Below are 15,603 nucleotides of genomic sequence, written 5' to 3'. Positions count from 1 at the left end.
CAGAACATATTCCCATTAAGAAGAGACTTATGACTATAATTATTTCTGACATTTAGTGAGCTTGTGCCTCGAGACTATGAACTTTACAAGTGTTCCTCAACTTTGTTCTACACCCTGCTTTAGGTGGGGTAGGATGTCTAGGTGGGCTGAAGGGTACTTCCCTTCTAACAGGTGAGTTAGTCTCTGATAAAACTCCAGCAGGCTAGGCTCTGAGTAACTAGTTTCTCCTGAGGGCAGACCTTATTAAAAAGAACAGAGTGCTCTGGCACATTTTAATACAGTTTATTTTATTTTCCTCCTTCCAGAAGCATAAGGGAATTTTTCTCCAATGTTTAAGGTAAGATCTTGGTTCATTTCCCAGATATAAAACTCATAGAGAAGCATAGCTCCCAGGTGAATGTATCCCCCTGGAGTTTTCTCTCAGATGTGCCCACACTTAGCAATTTGTTCATTAAAGTTCAGGTTTTCCTGCTCCAGCACTGTTTCCTGTGCAGGTTTTTGCCTCAGTGTGTTGTGATTCTCTGTATCCACCTGTATTTTGCTCCAATTTGAGGGGCAACAGTTTGCCCCATGACATCACTTCTCTCAGGGATCTAGAAGAATTATCAATTTTTCAGTTTGTTCCTGTTTTCACTAATTAGGATGGAGTGGTTGATTCTAAGCTTCTTACATGAGAAACCATAAACTATAAGTCACATCCATTTACTTTTAATTTACATGTGTCTTTATATTTAAAAGGTTTCTTGTAGACAACATATAGTTGGTTATTGTGTTTTGATCCACTCTGACAATCTCTGTCTTTTCGTTGTGTTTAAGCCTTTGATATTTAAAGTTATTATCTATAAAGCTGGATTAATATCTACTATGTTTGTTACTATGTGCTTATTTTAAATAAAAAAATTTAGGATCAGCACTAAGAAAACAGTCACAAGTAAGATTTTGGCACATGACTGATATAAACCAATTTTGTGTTAAATTCTAAGGAATAGAGGCTTTTCCATTTCTAGACAAAGTGTTTTTCTAAGCCTATGCAATGTATCTGTAAGTAATGCCATACAACAAATGGTGTCTTGTTACATTCTGGATGATACAAAAGGTTATGTCTTTCATCCTGAGAAAGAAATGCTCTGTGTTCAAGGTCTGGGTCTAAAACAGATTTTGTAGTTCGTGACCTAGGGCTGCAGTACAGATAGACAGCAATGAAGGCAAAATACCTAATGCATATGTGTCTACAAATGGATGGACTAACAGATTTAACATAAGGAACACAATAGTAAATCAATTTAATGCCCTTTATTTTCTGATGAGTGCCAAGTCATTTACTACATAAACTACAACAATACCAAGTTTTCAGTTAATTGTTTTCTTAAAGGATCACAGACCAGATGGCTAAACAACAAACATGTATTTCTCACAATTCTGGAGGCTGGAAAGTTCAAGATCAAGATGTAAGTAGATTCAGTTCTGTTGAGGGCCTGCTTCTTGGTCTGCAGATAGCCATCTTCCCATTGTATCATCCAGTGGTAGTGAGCAGAGATTGGAGAGCAAGCTCTCTTCTGTCTCAGCTAAAGTCACTAATTACAACCAAGGAACTCCACCCTCATGACTTATCATCTCCTAATACTATCACATTGAGGGTTAGAACTTCAGTATAAAAAAATTTGGAGGGGAGGGCACAAAAATCCAGTCTACAGCAGTGACTTTCTTGTAATCTCAGAAGTCTTCTTACATAACCAAATTGTTGTTCAGATGTTCAGAATTGACTTGAGTCCTTTGTGATTTATTAACCGTTAATTTAAAATTCAGTTAACTTGGGGATGTACTGAAAACTTGACAATGTGAAACTAATTTTGCTATATATTAACTTTAACTACTAAAAAAAACCACTACCGTTAATTAAGTCACCACCCAATCCCAATCACTTTTCATACATTATCTCATTTAATCCTCAAAACAACTAGAGGTATTCATTTTTACTCTGATTTTGCCAAAAATAAAGTTAAAGCTCAGATGTGTGACATAACTTAAGGTCGTTCAGTTAGAAAACAGCAGAGCTAATATTTGTGTTCAATTCTGTTTGGCTCCAAGACAAAAAATTTTTCCATTTCGTTGCGTAAGCTCAAATATATCTCTCCTTGCAAAGGGATAAATACCACATAATCAGACTTGAAAGTTTTCCACGGTGTTATTTTAAGTGATTTTGATGCATTTGAGTTTGCATTTCTTCAAGTTTTTCATAAAAGGTTTGACTCAATTGTTTAAATGCCAGGACTACATTGTCATGCTCATTTTCACACAGTTCACTCAAGGAATCACTGCATAAATGATAATAATAATAAAAATAATAATGAGCCCACATTTTGATAACAAGCAATATTATTAAAAGGTTAGCAGAAGTAATTCCCCCCAAAACCTATCAGATGTAAATATGGAGAAAAAGTATGCAGAATATTAACAAAATGCACAGTTATCTTTCTTATAAAATCTTTACAACATACATCATGTATCTTGAGAAAAATAAAGATATATACCTTCACACAGTTCTTTTTCTTTTCTTTTTTTTTTTTTTTTTTTGAGACAGAGTCTCGCTCTGTTGCCCAGGCTGGAGTGCAGTGGTGTGATCTGATCTCAGCTCACTGCAACTTCTGCCTCCTGGGTTCAAGCAATTTCTGCCTCTGCCTCCCGAGTAGCTGGGATTACAGGCACCCGGCTAATTTTTATATTTTTAGTAGTGATGGGGTTTCACCATCTTGGCCAGGCTGGTCTTGAACTCCTGACCTCATGATCCACCTACCTTGGCCTCCCAAAGTACTGGGATTTCCGGTGTGGGCCACCATGTCCGGCCACAGTTCCTCTTTATATTACACCTAAACTTGCTCTGTGAGTATTGTAAGACTACAGAATGCCATATTCTTGGACCCTAGAGGTGTTATTCAACTTCTTTTCTTCTCTCTATGCATCTCATGAAAGCCATATGGACTTCCTAATATTGGACCAATTATTTTTAAAAACCCACAGTCACCCAATTCAGTGAAAAAAAATTCCGTCCCTAACCACATATCTTAGGATAGAAGCTAGGGTGAACGAGAGCAGACACAGAAAAGTGAGTCTCTCAGCTACCTGACATGCTATTCGAGCACCGAAATCAATTGTGATTTGACATTTTGCCATCCTTTTTGTTTTCATGCTCCACCTTATTCACTCTTGAGCAGAGTTTCAGATTTTTACTCGTCCTCAGTGGCTGAATATTAGCAATGATCACATCTTTATCTCTAAGTCTGAAATTCCTCCAGTTTCAGACCTATTGTTCTGACTGCTCAACATTTCCCCCTGGATGTCTTATAGACAACACATGTGACATTTTAAATTCTAACTCATACTTTTTTATTGTCAGTTCCCAATTCATCATCATGTATTCCTTACTTTCATTAACATTATAATTAACCAAATTAGAAACCCAATTTGTCATAATATCTCTTTCCCCACTGCAGGAGTTCCTCCTCTTAAATATGTCTCCAATTCTCATCATTCATTTCTGCCACCACTGTCTAATTCAAGCCTTCATTTTCTCTCACCTGGAATATGGGTATAGCCTCCAGCTTTAGCTCCCTGCTTTCATTTTCTCTACCTCTTGAGTTAATCTCTATACTCTGCCAGAATAATATCTCTAAAACATAGATCTATGTCATACTCATCCTTAGAAACTCCCCTGCCTCACCTTTGTCTACCATTTTAAATCCATACTTCATTGCATAACAAATGAGACCCTTCACATATACAACCAAATTCCTATCAAAGACTCCACACTCACTTCTCAGCATTTTCCCTGATCCCTGTCACAACCTCCACATTCTGTACTTCCCCATCATTAGCTGGGGGCCTATCCCTGAATACATCAGGACCTTTAATATTTCTGTACATTTGGATATACTATTCTCCCTGCTTAAAATCTGACTACACTAATTATTCTACTTAATTATCCTAATTAACTAGAATTATATTTAGTATAATTAATCTACTTAATGAATTTTCACTTCTCCTTTAAGACCTGATTGGAAATTACATCTTCTATAATGCTTTTTCTGATTATAGTAGCATTAATCATAAAGTTATTTATGCTATCTTAGTATTTTATGTGTTTCTCAATCATAGCACTTACCACATATGACTGTCTACAAGAAAGTTTCTCCCATGACATTGAAGTGCCTGGAACAGTGCCTCTAACACAGTAAGACCTTGATACTTTTATAATTGATAAATGAATGAAGGAATTATTTTTCCTGTTTAAACTCTTGAGATACGTTTAAAATCTCCAAAGTTTCTCAGGCTGCTCAAAGAGGTTGTAGCTCTAATAGCTATAAGCCACTTAGGGCCATCCTAAGACTTTCACTCTTTGTAGAAAGCTTCCCATAGGGTCAGGCACGGCTCAGACCAAGGAAAACCACAAATGTGTCCTCACTAACAAGGAACTCTAAATAAATACTCTCCTTCCAAAACTGAATTTATGTGAAAAACCACATACACTTGATAAAGTAAGGACTAGAGATAAGGAAAATGGAGCTAGACAAAAACTATATGACCAATGGAGCATAGAGAAAGGAGTGCTCACATAGAGTTCATATTTGCTCTGGTCTCTGTTGAGCATTGGGCAGATGAACACAGGAAATCAACAGATGTCAGGGTCTAGGAAAGGCACCGAGTATGAGAAAGACTTAAGTGCTTTGAAGTGGACATAAACCAGAGACCTACTGAAGTTATTTATCTGACTCAGTGTGACTGCTCAGCAGTGGTAGAACTTGAGTACAGTGAGGCATGGAGATTTATGAAGTCATGAGGAAGTGCCTTCCAGGCTCTGATCTCAATGAAATTCAATTACAAATGGATTTGAGGTGAATCTTAATACAAAAAACAGTGTGACAGTGTCCTGAGGAATGGGACTACAGAGCTATGGACAGCTGAGTTGTAGAGAACCTGGGAGGCTCAATGGTATCTTCAGAGTGCTCCTTCATGAGAATCATAAACTTACACAAAGGAAGAGCTATATGTTTGCTAAACTACCATTAAATAATTGAGAAAATCAAATGCAGCATGAAACATACCTGATGGCCTGAATGTTGAATGCAAAATCTTTCAAACACTTTAAAAGCTGCCCCATACGCATCCTAAAGAGAACAACATTTCTTAATTAAAAAGTATAAAAACATAAACATAAAAGAATTAACTCAAACTTTAATAATGGTCTGTCCATGGCAGTTAATTTATCTGCCAAATACATTCCCAGTTAAGACTTCATTCTATTGTATTAATCATAATGAAATTGAGAGGCATAGATAAAAAACACAAAAAAGTTATTAAACAGATAATTTGACCATCATCAAAGGGGGAGGGTGAAATATAAAAGTAAAGCTTAGAAGGGTCAATGAGGACTAGAGATTAAAGTGAAAATAAAACAAGTTGATAGACTAATGTTATTTCTACTAATGTTATTTCTACTTACTTCTTCTACTTTCTTAGTTCTATTTCTACTTTCTTAGTTCTTCATAGCTAAGAACTAGACCTAAGAAAAACAGATGTAGCTCAAGATTTGTCAAGGATGGCAGAACATTGAGCAAGATGGAAAACGAGAGTTGCCTGGTGCTCATCTCCCCCACAAAAAGGAACCAAAACAACAAACAAACAATTCTATTTCAACTGGAGTGACTCAGTATGCTGGAGAGCACCAGGGGAGCGCCAAAATCCCTGCGGAGCACAGGAGCCCAAGATAGCACCATAGAGGCTATGGAGTGAGGCACCTGTCTCTGCCACACTGTCTCTCCTACCAGGAATGACTGGGAGTCAGGGTGGCTTCTTCTTAACAGGAAAATGGTATGCTAAAGACTTCCAGGGGTTTCCACAGCCATCACAGATGCCAGAAGTTCTTGCTACAAGACAGTCTCCCAGTCCTCACAGGCCCAGAATCTATTTTGGAGAGTTGCCACAAGTTTAAGTAGCTACGTTGCCCCCAAGTAAGAGCCCACATTGTGCATCCCCTCCTTCATGACCTAAGCAGCTACAGCATGATGACATTTTGAAGGCCAGTAGCCACTCTCTCTCTCCATCCCTGAAGCCGCACTATCATTTCAAATTCAAAGCTATGTGCCAGCCCACAACCCATTGGGGAAAAGGCAGACATGCACAGCAAGAAAGCCACTGAACAGGTGGCCAGGCCACTACCTCAGTGCATACTCATGCTGCAACCCATGCCAAGTCTGGCACCAAGGCAGAGGTGCCCCCCTCCCCCGGAAAGACTGCTGCATGCCAGCCAGCCCAGCATGCATGTACATGTGCCTGGCCTGACAGCCAGTTCAGCAGAGGCCTCGCCTTCCCAGGGACACTGCCACACAGCCAGCAGGCCCACTACACATGCACTTGGCCCAATATCCAGTCCGCAGCAGCCTGACCTCCCCACAGACACTACCACACAGCTAGCCAGCCCACACATGCCTGCACTGAAGCCAACAGCAGTCCAACAGTAGTCTTACCTCCCCCTGAGAGACACTACTGCACAGCTGGCTGGCTCACTGCACCCACAGATACCCAGCTTAAGAGCCAGCCTGGTGATAGCCTCATTTCTCTGAAGAGTTCACCATACAGCCTGCTAGCACACTGAACCAAAACATGCCTGCCCCAAATAACCAGTGCAGTGCCCCCTCCCCCAGCAAAACTACACCACCAACATCTGTAGCCTATCCTCCTGTAGATATCATACAAAAGAACCAAAAAAATCTTGGAGCTATTCAATGCATTAAATTTAAAAAAGAATGTGAGCTTTAGCAACAGACTAAATCAAGCTAAAGAAATAATTTCTGAACTTGAAGACTGGTCTTTTGAAATAATCAGTCAAAGAGGGAAAAAGAATGAAAAGGAATTAAGAAACCCTATAGGACTTATGGGATACCATTAAATGAACAAATATTCACCTTATAAGGCACCAGAGGGAGAAGTAGAGAAATACTTTGTTATTATTAACAAAATAATAGCTGAAAACTTCCCATGTCTTGGGAGATATATGCATCTAAGAAGCTCAAAAGTCCCCAGTTAGTTTCAACCCACAAAGATACTCTCTGAGGCACATTATAACCAAACTGTCAAAAGTCAAAGACAAAGAATTCTAAATGCTGCAGAGAAAAGCATCAAGTCACATATGAGGGAACCCTCATGAGACTATCAGCAGATTTCCCAGCAGAAATCTCACAGGCCAGGAAAAAATGAAATGATATATTCAAAGTACTGAAAGAAAAAGAAAAGTCAGTCAAGAATACTATATCCAGGAAAGCTATCCTTCAGAAATGAAGGAGACATAAAGATCTTCCCAGACAAGCAAAAGCTGAGGAAATTTATCACCACTCGTCTAGGCTTACAAAAATATATTAAGGGAATGCTACAACTAAAAATGAAAGAATGATCATTACTATCACAAAATTATTCGAAAGATTAAAACTCATCAATAGAAGAAAATTCATAATCAAATTCAGAATAACCCCATGCTGTCTGGGTGCTACGGGACGGAAATCCTTCAATTCTCTAGTTTGAAAGCTTTAAGTCAAAATGGTCAAAAAACAATAACAGCTACAATTAATGACTAAGGAATACACCATAGATAAAGATGTAAATTATGTCAACAAAAACAGAAATTATTGTGGGGAAGCAAGAAAATCTAAAATATTTTTATGTGACCAAAGTTAAGTTGTTATCAACATAAAACAGTCTATTATAACTACAAGACTCTTTATGTTAGCACATAATAACCACAAAGAAAGAATTTAGAGCAGGCACCCAAATAAGATACAAGGAGGAAATAAAAGTTAGCACCACAGAAAACCACCAAACCACACACATAAGCAACAACAGAAGAATAAAGGAACAAAGAATCTACAAAACAACCAGAAAACAATGAACAAAATGGCAGATGTAAGTTCTTACCTAGTTATAATTACCTTGAAAATAAATAGATTAAAGTCTCCAGTTAAAAGATACAGAGTGAATGGATTTTATTTTAAAGGTAACATAGTAAAACCCTGTCTGTACAAAAAATAAAAATAAAAAATTAGCCAGGTTTGGTGGTGCGCACCTGTAGTCCTAGCTACTCAGGAGGCTGAGCTGGGAGGACTGAACGAACCCAGGAGTTTGAGACTGCAGTGAGCTATGATTGTGCCATTGTACTCCAGCCCCAGTGACAGAGAGAGATCCCATCTCTTAAAAAACTAACTCAACTATATGATTGTATGCTGACTACTAGAGAATCATCTCATCGTTAAAGACAGGCATAGACTGAAAGTGAAGGAAGGGACAAAGATATCCCATGCAAACAGAAATCAAAACTGATCAGGAGTAGCAATACTTATATCAGATAAAATAAACTATAAGACAAAAACTATAAAAAGGACAAATAAAGTCATTATATAATGATAAAGGAATCAATTCAACAAGAGGCTATAGTATTGTAATTCTATATACCAACACATCCACATATATGAAGCAAATATTATTAGATCTAAAAGGAGAGATAAAATGCAGTATAATAATATTAGGGACTTCAACATCCCACTTTCAACAATGAATGGGTCATCCAGGCAAAAAAAGAATAACAAGGAATCATCAGAATTAAACTGCACCATAGACCAAATTGACCTAATAGCCTTTATTTTAGAGACAGGGTCTTGCTATGATGCCCAGGCTGGTCTTGAACTCCTGATCTCAAGTGATCATCCCACCCCAACCTCCCAAAGTGCTGGGATTACAGGTGTTGGCCACTGTGCCTGGCTGATTTTCTTTAACAGAATATTCTATCCAACAGCTTCAGAATACATATTTTTCTCAACTGTACATGGAATATTCTCTTCAATAGATCATATGTTTGATCACAAAACAAGTCTGAACAAATTTAAGAAAATAGAGATCATATCAAGTAACTTTTTGAGCAAAATGGTATAACACTAGAAATCAGTAACAAGAAAAACTCTGGAAAATTTACAAATACATGAAAATTAAACAATTACTCCTAAAAAAAACCAACAGGTCAATAAACAAAGTAAAAAGGAAATTTAAAAATTTCTTAAGACAAATGAGAATGGAAACATATTATAACGAAACTTATGGAACATAGAAAAAGCAGTTTTAAAATGGAATTTATAGCAATAAAGGCCTAAATCAAAAAAGAAGAAAAGATTTTTACTAAACAATCAAATGATGCACCTCAAGAAACTTAATATACAAGAACAAATTAAACCCAAAACTGGTAGAAGGAGAGAATAAAGCTTAAAGCAGAAGTAAACAAAATAGAGGCTAAAAACGCAATTTGAAAGGTCAACAAAATAAAGATGGTTTTGAAAAGATAAAGAAAATTGGTAAACCATTAGCAAGACTAAGAAAAAGAGAGGGAAGACTAAAATAAATAAAATTAGATATTAAAAAGGAGACATTACAACAGTTCCACAGAAGTACAAAAAATAATAAGATACTATTATGAACAACTACACACCAAAAAAATTTGATAACATGGAAGAAATGGCTAAGTTCCTGGACATATACAACCTCCCAAAATTAAATAAAGAAGAAATAGAAAATCTAAACAGAGCAGTAATGAGAGAGGAAATTGAACTAGTAATCATAAGTTTTTCATCAGAAAAAAAAAAAGCCCAGGACTTCATGGCTTCACTGCTGAATTCTACCAAACATTTAAAGAAGACTAATATCGATCCTGTTCAAACTATTAAGGGAATTTAAGAGGAGGGACTACTTCCAAATTTTTTTTATGAGACCAATATTATTCTGACTCTCAAACTAGATAAGGATACAACAACAACAACAAAAATTATAGGCCAGTCTCTCTGATAAACACAAATTCAAAAGTTCTCAACAAGATACTAGCAAACCAAATTCCAAAGCACATTAAAAATGTTATTCAATAAGATCAAGAGGGATTTATCCTGGGAATGCAAGGATAGTGCAAGATATGCAAATCCATAAATGAGATAAATCACATTAACAGAAAAACAAAAACCATATGATCATTCAATAGATACAGAAAAAGCATTTGACAAAATTCAAAATATCCCTTCATAATAAAAACTCTTAACAAATTAGGTATAGAAGATATGTACCTCAACACAATAAAAGACATATATGACAAATCCATAGCTAACATCATATGATCAGGAACAAGACAGGGATGCCAACTTTCACCATTTTTATTCAACATAGTACCAGTAGTCCTAGCCAGGGCAACACAAGAGAATAAATAAATAAAAGACATCCAAATTGGAAAGGAAAAAGTCAGATTGTCCCTGTTTTCAGACAAGATCTTATATATAGGAAACCCTAAAGACTTAGTGAAAAACTGTTAGAATTGATCAATAAATAATATAAATTTGCAGGATACAAAATTAATATACAAAAATCAGTAGTGTTTCTATGCAATAATAAACTGAAAATAAAAATTTTTTAAACAAATTCATGTACAATAGTACAAAAATTAGATAATAAATAAACAAGAAGGTAAAAGATCTCTACACTGAAAACTGTACAACATTGATGAAAGAAATTAAAGAGGACACTAAGAAATGAAAAGAGATTCCATGTTCATGGAATGAAAAAATTAGTGTTGTTAAAATGGCCACACTACCCAAAATGATCTATAAATTTAATACAATCTCCATTAAAATACCAATGACATTCTTTACAAAAATAGGGAAAACATCCTAAAATTTGTAGGAAATCACAAAAAGTCCCAAATATGCAAAGCAATCCTCAGCAAAAAGAATGCAGCTAGAGGCATCACACTACCTGACTTCAACACACTATATACTACAAGCTATCATAACCAACAGTATGATTCCATCATAAAAACCACGTACTTTGACCAATGAAACAATAGAAAACCCAGAAATAAGCCCACACGTTTATAGCCAACTGATTTTTTATAAATTAGCTTTTCCCTCATGTGTGCCAAGAACACATATGAGGGAAAAGGGAATATGTGTTTAATATGTTATGTCATTATATGTTAATATATTATATGCTATTATATATGTGTTTAATAGGTTATGCTAATATGTTATATGTTAACATGTTAATAATATATTAAATATAATAGCATAATATTGCTATTATAATAGCATAATTATATATATTATTTTAATATTTTATTAATTTTATAATTTTATTTAAAAATATAAATTTATTTATTTTAACAATATATATAATAGCATAATAATGCTAATATGTCAATATATGATGCTGGGAAAATTAGATATACACATGCACAAGAATGAGACTAGACTCCTACCTCTCACCATATACAAAAATCTATTCAAAATGGTTAAAGACTTAAATGTAAAACCCGAAACTATAAAACAATTAATATGGTTTGGCTGTCTCTCCACACAAATCTCATCTCGAATCATAACTCCCACAATTACCACATGTCATGGGAGGAACCCAGTGGGACGTTACTGACTTATGAGGGCGGGTCTTTCCTGCGCTGTTCTTGTGATAGTGAATGAATCTCATGAGACCTGATGGTTTTAAAAACGGGAATGGCCCTGCACAAGCTCTCTTTACTCATCTGCCACCTTCCGTGCCTTTCACCTTCCGCCATGATTGTGAGGTCTCCCCAGCCATGTGGAACTCTAAGTCCAATAAAACTTTTTCTTTTGTAAATTGTCCAGTCTTGGGTATGTCTTTATCAGCAATGTGAAAATGAACTAATACAGTGAATTGGTACCAGTAGAGTGGAGCACTGCTGAAAAGATACCTGAAAATGTGGAAATGACTTTGGAACTGGGTAACAGGCAAAGATTGAAACAGTTTGGAAAGCTCAAAAGATGATAGGAAAATGTGGGAAAGTTTGGAACTTCCTACAGACTTGTTGAATGGCTTTGCCCAAAATGCTGACAGCAACATGGACAATAAAGTCCAGTCTAAGGTGGTTTCAGATGGAAATGAGGAACTTGTTGGGAAACGGAGCAAAGGTAACTCTTGTATGTCTTAGCAAAGAGACTGGCAGCATTTTGCCCCTGCCCTAGAGATTTGTGGAACTTGGAACTTGAGAGAGATGACTTAGGGTGTCTGGAGAAAGAAATTTCTAAGCAGCAAAGCATTCAAGAGGTGACTTGGGCATTGTTAAAGACATCCAGTTTTATAAGGGAAGCAGAGCATAAGAGTTTGGAAAATTTGCAGCTTGGCAATTCAATAGAAAAGAAAATCCCATTTTCTGAGGAGAAATTGAAGCCAGCTGCAGAAATTTGCATAAGTAACAAGAAACCTAATGTTAATCCCCAAGACAATGGGGTAAATGTCTCCAGGACATGGCAGAGGTCTTCACTGCAGACCCTCCCATCACAGGCCTGGAAACCTAGGAGGAAAAAGTGGTTTCACGGGCCAGGCCCAGGGTCCCTGTGCTGTGTGCAGTGTAGGGACTTTGTTCCCTGTGTCCCAGCTGCTCCAGCCATGGCTGAAAGAGGCTAATGTAGAGCTCGAGCCTTGGCTTCAAAGGGTGCAAGCCCCAAGCCTTGGTAGCTTCCACATGGTGTTGACCCTGCAGGTACACATAAGTCAAGAATTGAGATTTGGGAACCCCCGCCTAGATTTCAGAAGATGTATGGAAATGCCTGGATGCCCAGGCAGAAGTTTGTTGCAGGGGCGGGGCCCCCATGGAGAACCCGTGCTCGGGCAGTGCAGAAGAAAAATGTGGAGTCAGAGCCCCCACACAGAGTCCTAAGTGGGGCACTGCCTAGTGGAGCTGTGAGAAGAGGGCCACTATCCTCTGTACCCCAGAATGGTAGATCCACTGAAAGCTTGCACTGTGCACCTGGAAAAGCCACAGACACTCGATGCCAGCCTGTGAAAGCAGCCAGGAGGGAGGCTGTACCCTGCAAAACCAAAGGGGTAGAGCTGCCCAAAACTATGGGAACCCACCTCTTGCATCAGCATGGCCTGGATGCAAGACATGGAGTCAAAGGAGATCATTTTGGAGCTTTAAGACTTGACTGCCCTGCTGGATTTCAAATTGCATGGGGCCTGTAGCCTGTTTGTTTTGGCCAATTTCTCCCTTTGGAATTGCTGTTATTTACCCAATCCTCATACCCCCACTGTATCTAGGAAGTAACTAACTTGCTTTTGATTTTACAGGCTCATAGGTGGAATGGACTTCTCTTGTATCAGATAAGACATTGGACTGTGGACTTTTGAGTTAATGCTGAAATGAGTTAAGACTCTGGGGGACTGCTGGGAAGGCATGACTGGTTTTGAAATGTGAGGGCGAGAGATTTGGGAGGGGTCAGGGGCAGAATGATATAGTTTGGCTGTGTCCCCACCCAAATCTAATCTTGAATTGTAAGTCCCACAATTCCCATGTGTCATGGGAGGAATCTGGTGGGAGGTGACTGAATTATGGGGGCAGGTCTTTCCTGAGCTCTTCTCCTAATAGTGAATGAGTCTCACAAGATCTGATGGTTTTAAAAATGGGAGGTTCCCTGCACGAGCTCTCTTGTCTGCCACCATGTAAGACATGCCTTTCACCTTCCATCATGATTGTGAGGTCGTGGAACTCACACGTACGTCAAATAAACCCCTTTCTTTTAAAATTGCCCAGTCTTGGGTATGTCTTTAACGGCAGTGTGAAAACAAACTAATATAGCCTTAGAAAAAAGAAAAGAAAAGAAAAAAAAACAGCAGAAAAACTTCATGATACTGGACAGGGCAAGGATTTTTTTAAATAAGATCTCAAAAATACAAGCAATAAAAGCAAAAGCAGACAAAAGAGATTACATCAAACCAAAAAGTTTTCCACAGTAAAGAAAACAATTAACAGAGTGAAGAGATAACCTATAAGATGGCAGAAAAATATATGCACACTATACATCAGACAAAAGATTCATATGCAGAATACATAAGAAACTTAACAGCAAAAAAAAATCAACTTAAAAATGGGCAAAAACTTTAATAGACATTTCTCAACAGAAAGTATACAAAAGGCCAATAGGTATATGAATAAATGTTCACTATCACTAACCATCATAAAATGTCAATCAAAACCACAATCAAACACCACCTCACTCTAGTTAGAATGGCTACTAATAATAAAAAGACAAAAGAAAGGAAGTGTTGGTGTGAATGTGAAGGAAAGGGAACCCTTATATGCTGTGGGTAGGATTATAAATGAGGAAATCCATTATGGAAAACAGTGTATAAATTATGCAAAACATTGCAACTAGAATTACGATATGATCAAGCAATCCCACTACTAGTTACATATCCAAAGAAATTAAATCAGTATGTCAAACAGATACCTGCACTCCCATCTTTATTGCCACACTATTTACAATAGCTATGATATGGAATCAACTTAAGTGTCCAACAATGGATGAATAAAGAAAATGTAGTACATATACACAATTAGATACTATTCAGCCATAAAAAGGAATGAAACCCTGTCATCTGTGGCAACATGAATCAATCTGGAGGACATTGTGTTAAGTGAAATAAGCCAGAGACAGAAAGAAAAATATTGCATGATATTCCTCACATGTGAAATTTAAAAAGAAGAAAAATTAACATAATAGAAGTACAGTGTAGAATAATGGTTACAAAGATTGGGGAGGGGAAGAGAGAAAAGGTGGGCAGAGGTTGGTCAACATGTACAAAATCACAGTAAGTAGATAGGAGGAATACGTTCTAGTGTTTTATTGCACAGTAAGGTACATACAGTTAACTGTATTGTATTGTAGATTACAAAGCAGTGAGAAGAGAGGCTTTCGAATGTTCTCACCACAAATAAAAAAAAAAATAGTAAGTGCATAAGGTGATGGGTACCCTGGCTAACCTGATTTGATCATTACACAACATATATGTTTCAAAATATCAAATTGTACCCTATAAATATGTACAGTTACAATATGTCAATTTAAAAACTTAGAATAGTATTTAAATATTTAAAACTTATTTTGATCAGAATTATTTAAAAATTTATGGGCCGGGCGCGGTGGCTCAAGCCTGTAATCCCAGCACTTTGGGAGGCCGAGACGGGCAGATCACGAGGTCAGGAGATCGAGACCATCCTGGCTAACACGATGAAACTCCGTCTCTACTAAAAAAAACACAAAAAGCTAGCCGGGCGAGGTGGCAGGCACCTGTCGTCCCAGCTACTCGGGAGGCTGAGGCAGGAGAATGGCGTGAACCCGGGAGGCGGAGCTTGCAGTGAGCTGAGATCCGGCCACTGCACTCCAGCCTGGGCGACAGAGCGAGACTCCGTCTCAGAAATAAAATAAAATAAAATAATAAAAATTATGTAAAATACAAAGAGAATTCCTGAATCATTGTTTAAAAGCATAACCTTCCCCATTTCTACCTACTTGTTTCCAGGGCTAAATTATTCACTTTCCATGTGAATTCTAAGTATTCATCCTTCTTTACTGCTTTGTAAAATATTTTCCATGTCAAAGAACTAGAACAAGTGTCACTTTCTAACAGATACCTGCTAAGTTAACTATCTCATAATGTAAGTTTCAGATCTTTTCCCTCCATGTTGCATTTGTGGGAAAAAAATAAATATTAATTTATTTC

At 37.3% G+C, this 15,603-nt stretch overlaps 1 protein-coding gene across 19 annotated transcripts in view; it reads right to left on the bottom strand.

Moving 5' to 3' along the window:
* Positions 1-1,278: 1,278 nt before the first annotated feature.
* DDX60L (DExD/H-box 60 like) overlaps positions 1,279-15,603 on the bottom strand; it is a 172,421-nt gene continuing 158,096 nt past the window's right edge. For 18 of the 19 annotated variants that reach the window (XM_031663984.1, XM_021938142.2, XM_021938139.2 and 15 more), the window contains 2 exons: positions 5,100-5,162; positions 1,279-2,315 (listed from right to left, as the gene is read on the bottom strand). In XM_031663984.1, the coding sequence (XP_031519844.1) occupies positions 2,186-2,315; positions 5,100-5,162 (193 nt within the window). In that variant the 3' untranslated portion in view covers positions 1,279-2,185. Of the gene's footprint in view, positions 2,316-5,099; positions 5,163-15,603 lie in introns of those variants that run through there. The other variant, XR_002521877.2, reaches the window with a different exon arrangement.

This window comes from Papio anubis, chromosome 3, assembly GCF_008728515.1.
Source record: "Papio anubis isolate 15944 chromosome 3, Panubis1.0, whole genome shotgun sequence".
Classification (NCBI taxonomy): domain Eukaryota; kingdom Metazoa; phylum Chordata; class Mammalia; order Primates; family Cercopithecidae; genus Papio; species Papio anubis.
This window is presented reverse-complemented; position numbering and strand designations above follow the sequence as displayed.